This window comes from Sminthopsis crassicaudata, chromosome 1 (assembly GCF_048593235.1).
Source record: "Sminthopsis crassicaudata isolate SCR6 chromosome 1, ASM4859323v1, whole genome shotgun sequence".
NCBI lineage: Eukaryota > Metazoa > Chordata > Mammalia > Dasyuromorphia > Dasyuridae > Sminthopsis > Sminthopsis crassicaudata.
The window spans coordinates 373,102,081-373,116,736 of NC_133617.1; the positions used below are offsets into that span (position 1 = coordinate 373,102,081).

General features: G+C 36.7%; 1 protein-coding gene across 2 annotated transcripts in view; it reads right to left on the reverse strand.

Moving 5' to 3' along the window:
- MYO5B (myosin VB) overlaps nucleotides 1-14,656 on the reverse strand; it is a 500,991-nt gene that overhangs the window by 149,062 nt on the left and 337,273 nt on the right. For both annotated transcript variants that reach the window (XM_074279362.1, XM_074279363.1), the window contains exon 14: nucleotides 13,852-13,935. In XM_074279362.1, coding sequence (XP_074135463.1) covers nucleotides 13,852-13,935 — 84 coding nt within the window. The remainder of the gene's footprint in view (nucleotides 1-13,851; nucleotides 13,936-14,656) is intronic.

Sequence of the window (14,656 nt, forward strand, 5' to 3'; positions counted from 1 at the left end):
AACAATTTAATTTAAAAGGGAACAGAAAAATATAACTCTTTTTTTAGCCTATGGTTGAAAAAACACTTTTCCCCTTGAACAAATCCATTAGGGTTGAAAATGTAACAGAATAATGCTGGTCTTTGGAAAGGAAATATAACAACAATAATCTGCAAATATCCAGATCAGGAAAAAAAATGCTAACCACTGTTAATAGTGGTTTTATGTAGGGTTTGACTTCTCTATCCTATGAAGAGCTAATATTTGGAAACATTTTCCTGTACTTAAATTTTTAAAGGAGAAAAATTCCTTTTTCTTATTGAAAATGAGAAATAGCATATATAATTTTGTCCATTAAATATATTTCATGCATTAAAAATTCATGCATTTCAAATTTAAATTATTACCCTTAAAAGCTCTTAACAGTAGACATCACTGTATAGAGGTTATGCAACAGAGGAGTCTTATTCAGATATAGGTTGAACTCTATAACTTGTGAGATTGTTCCAACCCTGAGCTTATTAATTTTGCATGGTTTTTTTTTTTCTGTTCGTTTAAAAAAATTGAGATTGGCTCTCCCTCTTATCCAGGCTAGAAGTGCATCCTCACTTACCACCTGATTCCAATTCTGATCAGTGTGAGAAGTTTTAACCTATGTGTTTTTTTCCCCATTCTGGGCCAGTTTGTCCCACCTTTTGTTGTTTAGTGAATTTATCATGTCTGACTCTTCATAACTCAATTTGGGGTTTTCTTGGCAGAGATACTGAACTGTTTTGACATTTCCTTCTGCTGTTCATTTTAAGCAAACTGAGACAATCAGAGTTAAGTGACTTGCCCAGGATCATTCAGCTAATGTGTGAGGCCAAATTTGAATTCAAGTCCTCTTGACTATAGGACTGCTGCTTTATCCACTGTACCTCCTAGCTACTCCCATGATGATCCTTTTAAAAACTGAAGATGAAAACCCTGTAAGGTCATCAAAAATCTATGTCATTGTGCCCACTCCCAAGGACCACCAGGAAATGGTGGGAAACAGGTGAAGTCATCAGGAGCATTCTGGTATTCCAGGTAGGATGCTAATAAACACTGTAGTAGAATCATTATAAGATATAGTTTCCTAGAACTCCAATTGTTGGTGAGATGCTACAGGATTTCAATTCACTTGAGATAGGGAAGAGTCTATTTGGTTAGTAATGATAGGTCACAGTAAAATCCTCAGGAGAGAAAGATTCTGAATTAGTCATATTTGTCCTAAAGAACATTGGAGCTAGTCTGAACCCTGTCCCCCATGGTCAGCTTTGGACTGGAACAGCTCCATCAGGTACAGCAGGTTTTAAACTGTCTTTCCTAAAACTACTCTACAGAGAGAAGGAAAGAGTATTTCACCATTCAAATGTACTCTCTGATAATTCTTGTGTTACCTACCACTAAGTTATTCAAAGTAGATTGCTTTGGAAGCTATGAAGAGGTATAGAGATGAGAGATATTTTTCTTAAGTCACGGTTACGGTAAATCTATTTGTTTGAAGCACAAATTCAGAAGGGTTCTCAATGTTCACCTATATCTGAACAAGAATCCTTCTACAACAGCCTCAGCAAGTGGTCCTTCTAGCCTTTGTTTGAAGGCCCCTAACTAGGAGGAAACTCATGACCACTGAAGGCAACTATTTACACTTTGGTGTGGTTCTAACCACTAGGAAATGCTTCTTGCTCTTAATTCTTTCTGCAATGTCTACTCATTGTTTTTAATTTTGCTCTCTGATGCAAAGTACAAAAAGTCTACCAGGGAAGCTACATGGTGCAGTAGTGCTGAGTTCAAATTCAGCCCCAGGCACTTATTTAGCTTGTATGAAGTATTATTACTAATGATGTGTTAATGCCTCAGTGACTTGAAACTGGGCAAGTCCCAACCTTATTTGCCTCATTTTTCTCTTCTGTAAAATGAGCTGGAGAAAGAAATGGCAAGCCACTTCAGTATGTCTGCTTAGCAAACCCCAAAAGGGGTCACAAAGAGTCAGACAGGACTGAAAAATGACTTAATAATAACAAAAAAGTCTAATTGCTCCTCCATATGATTTGTACATGTAGGCATTCCCTATGCATTGTGACTTATGATCTTAGGATAAGAGCATAGATTTAACCCTGGCGGGCCCTGTCCATATCATTTTGTTCAATCTCTCATTTTATAGAGGAGGAAGTTGAGATACAAGAAATTCAGTGATGTGCCCAAATTCACAGTGGTTGTCAGTACAAAGTTGTCTGCAAACATGTCCAGATTTATAGACCAAACCCCCTCACTTGACTCAATTGTTCCTTGCAGACACCATTCTATATCTTTTTTCCTTTTAACTACTAAATTCCTAGCCATTGTCTATGATGGTTGTATGATGGTCTCTTTTCAATCGTTTGGAATCTGTATTCTCTTACATCATCACTTAAACTGCTCTCTCCATAATTAACAATGATCTCTTATTAACAAACCTCAATGGCTTTTGCTCAGTCCTTGTCCTTTTTGACATCTCTGAGCCAATGACATAGCTGACAACTCTCCGTGGAGATGCATTTTTGGCTATCACCATACACATAATTATCTATTTAAGTAAGGGAATATTAACACTGAAAATACATTGATCTTTCAATAATAATGATAACATACAGTAATATAACTAGATAAGCTTGCAAAGCACCTTAAAGATGTTATCTCATTTGATCCTCTCAGAAATCAGGAATGTAGATGCTATTATCCTCATTTTACAGATGAGGAAACTGGGACATAGGTTAAGTGACTTAACATAGCTATTTAATCTTTGAGATGGGATTTGAACTCAGATCTCCCTAACTTCAAATTCAGCATTCTCTTATACCACATATCTATCTTTCTAATTTTTATTTAATTTTTTTCTGGTTATATATATATATATATATATACATATATATATATATATATAAATTTTTAAATACATATTTCTTTATTAACCATGTTGAGAGAGAGAAATCAGAACAAAATGGAAAAACCATGAGAGAGAGGAAAAAAAAAAGTGAACATAGTTTATGTGGATTTTCATTCAATATCCATTGTTCTCTTTCTGGATGCAGATGGCATTTTCTAACCAAAGTAAATTGGGATTGGCTTGGATTACTGAATTGTTGAGAACCAAATCTTTCATAGTTGATCATCACACATTCTCACTCTTATTACGTACAATGCATTTCTGGTTCTGCTAGTTTTGCTCAGCACCAGTTCATATAAATTTTTCCAGGCCTTTCTAAAACCAATTTATCATTTTGAAGTACTGAAATCACTGCCCTTTAGATTAACTGAAATTAGGAGCCTGGCAAAGCAACAAGATGGGATATAAGCCTATGCAATCACAGAACTAGGAATGTTTATCTCTCTCTTAAAGGAAACATTTATTTTACTCCTTTCTTAATCCCCAGTGCCTCATCAACATACAGAGACTGGCTATATCAAGGCATTAAGCTTTGTAGTTCCTGACATCAAAAAACATACACATCTTTAGGGTTAAAAACAAATCACTCCTTTGATAGCTTAAAAGTCATGTTCTTAAGAGGCATTTCTTTATTTAGCCATTATTTTTAGTTCTTCAGTAGCTGAGAAAAGCAATTAGCCACATTATAACTTCTTGTTCTGTATAACTGGCTATACTAATTAATTCCAATTAGCTCCATACTATCTTGGCTCTTAGTGGGTGTTATTTCTCAATAGTCTTCCCCTCCTCCCCAGGTGAGGATAGAGGTGAAGAGTGTTAAACTCTTCACAACAATTTGTTAATGCCTTAGCAAACCACATAGAAAAAAGAAGAAACTTCTAGGACATCTATGATTTCTCAGCTTGGGGGGATTCCTGGTGAAGCCCTCTACCTGTGCTGATCAGCAAGCATCATCAATAAGCTAATTTGTATTTTAAGAAATAGTGAATCACTTACTATCATTGGGAAACTAGAGATACTTTGAGAAACAAAAAGAAAGCAACCAGTAGGCACTGTCATTAACTTGATTATGTGTGACTTTGAATCTTGTTGGGACTCAGTTTCTTCATTTTAAAAGACGGAATTAGTATGGCAGGATAGGCTTGGTGGAGGGGGGAGAAGAAGGCTTTAAAAGAAAACATAAAGCTATTTAAAAATCCTAGAGGGACAGCCATTTTTATATCGATATGATTTCAAACTCATTAAGAATCTGTTACTTACTCATGTGAAAGTTTATATTATACTATCCTAAGGTTATTATCCACCAAGCAGTAACTTCTGACTGTGCTATTCTCTTGGCACATAGGATAGGAGAGTCAGTAAAACTGAGCAACTTAAAGCAGGAGTACTAATACTGGGGAGATAATGTTGGCAGTAATGGGATGGAAATCCTGGTTCTGTGTCTTAGTGCCTATTTGATCATGGGGAAAGACATTTAACATTTCTGTGTCTTAATTTCTTCTATTGTAAAATAGAGGGATTGGACTCTTATAATTTAAAATACTACATAATAGATCCTAGCATTCTAACCTTCTCTGCTAAGCCTCATTCTTCTCAGTTTCTTGCAAAGAATAGAAAACAATTCACTGAAATTACTGACAGCCTCCCCATTTCTTGGACCCCTTTAGAGAGCACCCAAGGTTGGACAAAAGATCGTGGATCCAGAAGGCATGTCAGAGGACATCTGTCCCAATTTTTTCATTTTATAAATCAAGAAAGTGAGGCTTAACGGTGTCAGAAACTGATGTCTTCTGATTTGAGTGCCAGAGTTCTTTCCTCTACATTATACTTCCTAAAACAAAACAAAACAAAACAAAAAAAAACATAACCCTTCTATCACTTAAGGAGGTTCAGATCTGTGGGTGCTGAAGAGCTCTGCAGTTCTATCCTAAAGGGAACCCAGCCCCTGCTGATGCAGAATCTCCTACATGCTGTGACCTTTAAGAGACTGCCCAAGCAGCTGAGAGTCCCTAGTTGTTAGATTCTGAGTTTTACTGAATCCTTGTTGAATAGATAGACTATATATAGCAGAGGAGAAAGACAGCTGGCTTCTGGATTCAAGAAGAGCTGAGTTCAGATCCTGCCATGAAACACACTGGTTATATAACACAAAGCAAGCCATCATTTAATTTATATATCCTAAGCAGTTCCCTAAGACTAAGTTACAGAGAAGTCACCAATTTGCACTGATTGAGGGACGTTTCCCTCTCAGATGAACTCTCAGATTCACAGCTAATTGGATTATTTATTGTTGATTGAACTGTTGAATTAATTATTTGTATGTATATTTTAGAAATTATTATTATTTCTGCATATAATTTACAGTGCTGTTGAATTGTTCCAATTGTGTCTGACTCTTCACAATTTCATTTGGGATTTCCTTGGCAGAGATACTGGAATATCATTTCTACTTCCTTTTCCAGCTCATTTTACAGATGAGGAAACCGAGACAAATAAGTTTAAAAGACTGGCCAGTCACACAACTAGTAAATTTCTATAGGTCAATTTGAACTCAGGTCTTCCTAACTCCAAGCTTGATGGTCTAAAAAATGAATGATCTCCTTGAGTGACCCATGATATGGCTTTGAAGGCAACTGCCAAAGAGCTTTCCAAGAAGACTGAGGGAAACAAGACTCATGTATAGTTTGGTGAATTTGTGAAAATACCATTTCTATTTTTTACAGTCACAGAGTAACAGACAGTCAGATTTAGAAGGAACCTCAGGAACCATCTATCTATTCCAATCTATACCTGATTAGTGATCCTCTCTTACATGGCCTTGTTGAGGAATCACAAAGCTTCTCTTTGAAAAGGAAGGCACCCTGGATATGAAGGCAATGGAATATTGTTGTTCTATAAAAATGAACAAGCTGATTTTAGAAAGACCTGGAAAGATTTACAAGAACTGATGCTGAGCAAAACAAGCAGAACCAGGAATACATTGTACACAATAAGAGCAAGAATGTATGAAGATCAATTATGAAAGACTTGGTTCTTCTCAGTAGTTCAGTGATCTAAAGCAATCCCAATAGACTTTGGAAAAAAATGCCCTCTGCATCCAGAAAAAGAAAACTAAGGAGACTGAAAGTAAATCAACACATGCTATATTTATTTCTTTTTTCTGTTTTTTTTTCCTCTCTCTGTTTTGCTCTGATTTTTCTCTCTCAACATGATTCATAAAGCAATATATGTTAAAAATAAATAAAAAATAAAATAAAATAAAAAGGAAGGCACCCTTTCCCACTGAACTTCTTTACCAGTTAAGGAGAGTTTCTCTTTACTTTGAAGCTAATTATGCCTCCCCACAATTTCTACCCAACTTTCTAACCTCATCTAACTCATCTACTCAAGCACCGGTTGAACAACCCCACTCAATCCTAATGATTAAGGTATCATTTTTCTCTAAGAAAGAACATTCCAACCTTTTAAAAATTCCCTTCTTTGGCCTGCAGTCATAGACATGACAGGGGGATGAATTTATCAGCCATAGCAATTCCTGAAGACCATCTGTTAAATTACAAAGGAGCTGTGATCTGCAACAGTGAAATCAATGCCCACAATGATTAAATCACAGGTCACTGAAGGGTAGAATTAAAGATCCTGGACCAGTCAGAAATGCCAAACAATAAAATGGTTTGGGTTTTTTTTCAGTGGTGGATGGATAGAGAATTTGGCAGACTAGGACTTAGAATCTTTTTTCATTGTAATTGAGGTAAGGATATATCTTCATTCAAAAATTTAAAAATACCATCATCCAGTGACACAGATAATGATCATTGGAACAGGGATGTGAACTTAGCTTTTCTGAGTCTAAGGGCAGCCAATGGCACTAGCCCTAAAGACTTATTTTCATGATGAATCTTCAAATCTGACCTCAAGTACTTACAAACTGTTGTGACATTGGGCAAATCATTTAACCCTGTTTGCCTCAGTTTCTTCATCTGTAAAATGAGTTGGAAAAGGAAATGGTAAAATATTCCAGTATCTGCCAAAAAAATCCCAAAGAATCAGGCATAATGGAATAACAACTTCTGAGTCTGTTTCCAATTCTTTTTTCCATTTTACCACACCACTTAGGAATACAGTTTAAACAGTAGGAGAGTAGTAAAGCAATTCCAATGAAAGGAATTAGCAGAAATGAAGTGTTTCTCTCTGCTTTCTCTTCTCTCTCAAGAAAGCCTGTCACCCACTGCTCCCAGTATTCCTGGCTTAGCTCTCCTAGTGGTTTTAAGGTTGTTGACCCACTTTCTGCTCTAGGACCTGGACTGTTCAAGAGTATTCCCTGCTGCTCATCATGATTACACAAAATGCTTCCATCCCTAACTGCTTTGAGCAAGACAATGAGAAGATATCTATGTCATTCCTGTCATTCATAATACTATCTCCCATTTCTCTTCCCCCCCCCCTCACCTCCCACTGTGATTTGTACAGGAAGATTAGGAGATATCTAAGCAATTCCAGTCATTCATAACACTGTCTTCCATTTCTCTCTCAGTCCTGTGCTATGTAAAAAATCCCCAGCTATGTAGTCACTCCTTTTCTCTCCTTTCTTTGTGCAGTTTTATTATGCATAAAATCCTCGAAACCTAGGAACCTGAAGCTTAGACCCTCACAGGCCCTTAAATGATGCTGGAGGAAAAAAAACAGCTCAGCATAATCACACAAAGCAAAGCTCTTTTTGGCCATGACTAAAATCCTTGATATTCCGATATCCAAGAGCCCATCTAAGAAGCCTGCGTTTCAGCAGAATATTGACTTCAGATCCTGCCTGAATGAATCCCCAGGCTTAGCAAATCAATCAGCAGGGACCACTTAGCTTTAAATTCGCCTGTGTTTAGTGGGGTTCCCTTCCTTACTTACTCCATATCAAGTGAAATTAACTGGGCATTTCTCTAGAGTAATAGGTTTCCTACTGTATGTTTGGTACCATTTAACCTGAGAAGAAGCTGACTGATTTCTCTGGACCCCATCTTCTTGTTTTCCATGTTCTGGACCTTTCTGAGCTGATTTGTCCATTCATTCATTCATTTTAAATTTTTAAACTTTTGCTGCTTCTCTGTAAGACTCTCTTCTCCTTTTCCCTCTTGTTGAATCCTAAGAATCTTCTCCACAGAGACCAGTATCAACAAAGTGGAGATATTCTTCCTGCTAGTTGGAGAAGAAAATCTGAAATGTGTCTGTCTCTTTAGGAATGGATACCACCTTTCCAACCAAAATCTTCAGTTATTAATCAATAATTTCAATAGTTCCCCAGCTCTTTTTCCTGTGCCTAGTCTTACCAAGCTGAAAAGGCTTCAAATATGGCCACAATTATAGTTTAAGGACTGGCTTACCTAAATTTAAAGAGTTTCTTCATTAAACAGTTGACTGCCAAGTGTTAAAGAGTGCCCTAAACTTGAATCTTTGAGTTGCCATATTTTCTCTTTTGATTTGTATTCATTTATTTATTTAATTTGGCAAGGCAATTGTAGTTAAATGACTTGCTCAGGGTCACACAGCTAATAAGTGTTAAGTGTCAGAGGACAGATTTTTTTTAATAATTCAATTAAAATTTTAAAAAATTATGCACATTTCTTTATAAATCATATTGGGAGAGAAAAATAAGAACCAAAGGGAAAAACCATGGGAGAGAAAAAAAAACTGAAAAAAGAAGTAAACATAAAATGTATTGATTTATATTCAGTCTCCCTAATTTTTTTGGCTGAAGATAGTGTTTTCTATGCAAAATTTATTGGGATTGCCTTGGACTGAGGTCAGATTTGAACTCAGGTCCTCCTGACTTCAGGGCCAGTGTTCTATCCACTACACCATCTAGCTGCGCTGACTGGCCATATTTTCAACTTGTAATATTATTTTTGGTTAATATAAGAGATGGACTTTTTGGAATAGCTAATCATTAATACTATATACTATTTTCACTTTTTTTTCTTTTCTCATGTTTTTTCCCTTTTGCTCTGATTTTTCTTACACAACATGATTAATGTGAAAATGTTTAATATGATTATACATGTATAACCTATATCAAATTGCCTACCATTTTGGGAAGGATGAAGAAGAAAAAAGTTAGAAATCAAAATTCAATAAAAGTAAATGGTGAAAACTATCTTGATATGCAATTGGAAAAAATAAAATATTATAAATTCGGTAAGGAAAATTATCTATAAAATAAACTTACAAATACACAGACATACATACTTATTTAGGTCTAATAGTAGCCATCTCCGAGGAAAGGGGAGGGAAGAAAAAAGGGAAAGAAATTTATATGAAAATTTTGTTTTATATTCAAAAGGAATAGCAAGTTGTACATAGTGAATATACAGTTTCATGTGCAATCATCTTTTTATTGTACTATGTTAAAGAAATACCTATTTTATTCCATACGTTTAAAAAATAAATAAAAATTAAAAATAGAGATGCTCATCCAAGTCTAGTCTATTCTTAACTCCTGTTGGCTTTTGGACCTGGTAGAGCAGGACCTCTAGCAGCACAGACATTGAGTGCCCAGGGTCATTTCCACCTCAGTCTTCTGACTCTGGTGCCTTGAATATTGCTAAATACAAATTTGACCACTAACAGGAGAGGAAGAAGATGAAAAAAATAAAAAGAAGAAAAAAGAAATATCTTTTGATAAGACAATGATAGAAAGAAATCACTTAACAATGGTCTCCAGCTTACACAGTTTACTGTTGCCTAAAGTCTTTCCTTTGCTAATTACTTCTTATTTATACCCCTACCCCAATTCACCATAGAATTTGAGACCTCTTGGTTTAATTTAACCTGACTTAACCTGTCTGACATAACAGTTTATTAAGCTGTGGCTGCTGGGTATTCTACAGCTTTTTAGACCCACTGGTGAGAGTTAGGTGGATCAAATGAACACCAAAGGTGGAAAGCTGCCTTGTAAAGGGCCTGGAAGCCTTCATCCCAGAGTACTAGTCTTCCTTGAAATCACACTACACCCCCAAAGTTAAAAAAAAAAAAAAACTTTATCTATCATATAACTTGTTTTGAATAGAGTTGCTTGCTAATGTTTCTTCCATTAGACTGTAAGCTCCTTGAGGGCAGGGATTGGCTTTTGCCTCTTTTTATGTCCTTAGCACTTTGCCCAATGCTTGACACATCCTTATTAATTAATAAACACTTGTTCCTACATACACATCAATCTTAAGCTATTATTTCTACTCTATATGCTCTCATTCCTGACCTAGAATGCCATCTCATTTTTCTATCATACATCAATAAGACCGGAGGTCAAGCATGGCATTTTTTCCATGCCCCCAAGCCAAAATAAGGTCATCTGATTAGTAATTAATGGGATCCCAAAATCTAGGCTCCCCAGGAATAGGAGGATAGTGCATAGAAGAAAGAATTAATTTTTTCTTCTCCTCTCTCCCTCCTTAAGGGAGGGGTGGGAGAGGAAGAAAGAGAGACAGAGAAACAGAGACAGACAGAGCAGAGAGATAGAGACATAGAAAGACAGACAGAAAGAAAACATACTCAGTGTCATGAAGATAATTTCAGATGTGATGGTAAAAGCCTGGGAAGAAAGGGAAGTCATCTGTTTGAAATGACAGTGTGAACAGAGGAGTTGAGAGTTTGGAAACTTTGATATTGTTTTGAGTTTTGAATTCAAGCCTAATTGTCTGATGTATCATTAAGTCAGTAATCAGCCATTCAAGAAAAACATCAAACTACTCAAAGAACTGTGATTCTTAACTGTTACAAGTGGGCTAAAGTTTGATCTAAGCTTAAAGTGGGATACTTATGACTCAGTTTCCCATTATGTTTCTTTGATCAGTAATGTTTGCCTTCTGATTATTCTGGAGTATGTCTACAAGGTGAAATTGTTACTGCACGATTGGTTGTCATGAAGTCAAAGAGAGCTAAGGATGCAATAGCCTGTCATATATATGCTTTTAGGCTTGAACCTGGAGGGCTAATTTGAGGCTCTTATAATTATGTCCCTGCTTTTTTCTCTTTTAGCAATTTTATATAATCAAAAAAAGTTGTCAGTGGTAGACATGAACACAATGCAAATATAAAAGATCTTGCTGTTTTAAATTTTAAAATATGTAGTCATTATGTCCTAAACAATCAAGTAAATGAGCATTTGGCCTAGGTGTGTGTATGTGTGTATGAAATATACACATGTATATTGTATATGTATGTTTATGTATGTATGTATTTATATGAAATAAGGTCCTTAAATGTTCCAAAATGATATAAGAATAATTGGTATTGTCTGTGGCACATATTTGGTATTCTATTGATTACTGAACCTGAATCAGAAATATCATCAGTATGATTTGTTCACTCTGGTGAGACAGTTTCACTCTCAGTTTTGGTGACTCCTCTCTGAAACTTCTTCAACAAAACCCCTTGCTTCACTACTGGCAACAATTTTGTAAATCTCACTGCATTTAATGCTACTGTGAAAACTGAGCACAATTTTTTATTACAAATTCGATTTTTTTTAACCATCAAAGAGAAATACTAGTACAATCCCAACCTCTCCCTTTTTAATTCTTCCCAAGCTGGATGTAGTTTTTGTTCTGTTCTCAATAATACTTTCTTTATTGATCCCTATCCCCCTAAATGTGCCCTTCTGTCTCATGGTTCTTTATATCAGGCAACTCCTTTAATGCTCCTCAGCCAGCCCTTATTAATCAATTTACACTTTCCCCACCACACACTCAAGCAGCTTCTTCATAATTTCCTTATTGTGACCACTGGCCTGGCCTCTTACAAAAGTATTCCCATCCCTGGAACCCCAAGACTAAGCAACTCTTAAAAGAAGACTTCCAGTTCCATCTGTGCCCCTGAAGGATTTATCTTTCTTTGTGATTCTCCTAATTGCCCTCCTAGCTCACCCTCCCCTCACAGAGTGAATAATTCCTTTACCCTCATCTTCCAATGCCTCCCCTTATAAACACCATGTCACAAGCACTCTGAGATGTACATGTCTATCACACACACACACACCCCACACAATTGAGAAAATGCAATTTGGGGGGATGACTTGGGAAGAGTGGCAATCATCTTGTCCTATATATTGGAAGCTTTCAAGAACTTGCCCTGGCCAACTCCCATTCCCTCAAAGGTCTCCCAATACCTCTAGATTCCTTGGCCAATGGAGTCCCAGAAACTGCATCATTTTGGACTACTTCCTTGCGTCTGAAAGGGGTGTTTGTATTTTGGCTCTGTTTTGTTTATAAGAACACCTCCTATCAAGTCAAACTACAAGCTGACCGGATCCTCGAGAACACTGATTAGATCTGTGAACTCTATCAGCAGCTACTTTCAAAGAGCTCTGGGTCAAACTCTTGGGGATCCTGGTTTCTTTCTCTTCTCTTCCCTCTACTGACGTCTTTCCTAATTGCTATTTTGCTTTTGATATTTGGGCTTTGCCTTTTAAATTCTGTAATAAGATCTGTGTCCTCCCAATTAACCGCAATCAGATTTCAGATGGCCTTAAACAGGAGAGAGATTAACCTCAGCCTTTGGAAGGGATGTCTTACTCCCTGGATGCTACTATTTACATACATCTTCTCCCTCTCATCACTAGCCCTTTAGGCAGGGCTAGCTCTAAGACCCTTCTCAGCCTGAAGCAGGTACAGAAGATGAGACCTTCATCCCTAGCCCCAAATGAATTTGGGTCCCACTTCTTTGAGGGGGAAAATAATGGAATTTTAGGTGCTATCTCAGCTCCAATATTCTGACTCTCTATTTCATGGACCTCACTTAAACAAAAGGGTTTTCCCCATTCATATCTTATCTGAATTCAATCTAATCAAGGGATTTTTCCCCATGACCATGCTATCTGAGATTGTCCAATTTTCCTGTCTTGCCCAATTCTCCTGTTCTTTCTTACTCTTACTTCTCAATATAATCCCTTGCTTTACTCTACAGGCCTGCCTCTCTCTTAAAGAGGACTTCAGAGTGCATCTCCCAATAAACATCCATGCTGATGATTTCATCCTGAATTCTTTCAAAGATGATACTACAACACGTGCCCTAGAACCCCAATATGGGGACTGACAGACAATCCTGGTCAGGTATTTACAGCCATCATATTCTGAGCTTTCAAAAGGTAAGAGGAGGAGGGAAAGGTGTTGCACAATTAATGTTGGCAGCAATATACCATAGCCTCTGGGAAAATTCAGTAAATATCCTGATCTAACACAGGAGGCTAAGGGTAGAGGGTAGAAAGATTTGGGTTCTATTCTTATTTAGCTTGCTCAGTGTTGTTGAGATAATTGAAACTATCTTCTGGTATTTTACTTTTTCTACTTGTAAAATGGGCACAATGTTTGCTACCTACCATAACTATGTCCAGGAAAGAAGAAACCAACAAATTTTATGGGAAAATTTTGGAAACACAGAAAATTTCTCAAGGGCATCAGCATCATTTCCCCCCCTAAACTCTGACTCTGACACTGTAAAACAAGTATTAGGACTAATCTATTTTCATAGGACTATAGCTATCTTATATCCAAATTCAGGATATCAGGGACAGAACTTGATAAGCCCTAGGCAAAATTGGATATTCTCTTTTTCTTCTCCATTCTGTCTGCTCATTTTCTTGCTTTCTCTCCTGTTAAGTGGCCATTCATCCATATGGTAGCTAGTACACTACCCTTTAATAACCTTCCCCAATATATTTCATCTTTGAAGCAATTGGAAGTAGGGATTACATGGTGTAAGGAAATGCCATTGTTGGTAGCAGTCTTTGCTGCCCCCACACAACCTTCTCTTTGGAAGACTCCAGGGTGGGGACTCTTGAGGGGACTAAAGATAGGCTCTATATCCATTAATGCTATTTCTCCAACTCTCAGCTCATAGTGACTATAAACTCAGTCCTTTTTTTGGATTTGTTTGTTTACCTTGCTGGCTTTCAGGATGTTGATTTGTTCTTCATACACAGTGTCTCTGTTTTTCTCCAGAAATCCATCAGAGTGGTACTCCACCTATAACCCAATGTAGAAGAAAAAAAAGACAAAGTCAGAACTTCAATCAGAGCAGCCCAACTACAATTTGCAGCCTTCAGGAGCTGCTACATGAGACAGCATGAGATAGTAAGTAGTAAATTGGTTTGGAAAGCAAGAGAGTAAAAAATTGGAGGTCATCTCATATTTATAACATTTTCCTAAGTTATCCTTAGTTATCTCATCTTCATAACATTCTTCTAAGTAGATACAAACAATGAGAAAACATGGGAAGGAATCCCACATTTGTTGTACCTTCCTTTAAGCTAAGTTCTCTTTTTTATTATAGCTTTTTATTTACAAGATATTTGCATGGATAATTTTTCAGCATTGACAATTGCAAAACCTTTTGTTCCAACTTTTCCCCTTTCCCCTTCCACCCCTTCCCCCAGATGGCAGGTAGACCAATACATGTTAAATACGTTAAAGTTAAATACAATACATGTATACATGTCCAAACAATTATTTTGCTGTACAAAAAGAATCGGACCTTGAAATAGTGTACAATTAACCTGTGAAGGAAATCAAAAATGCAGGCGGACAAAAATAGAGGGATTGGGAATTCTATGTAGTTGTTCATAGTCATCTCCCAGAGTTCTTTCGCTGAGTATAGCTGGTTCAGTTCATTACTGCTCTATTGGAACTCATTGCTTTAAGCAAATTTCAATACTCTTATGGGACTATGTTCCAATGCACTCCAGCG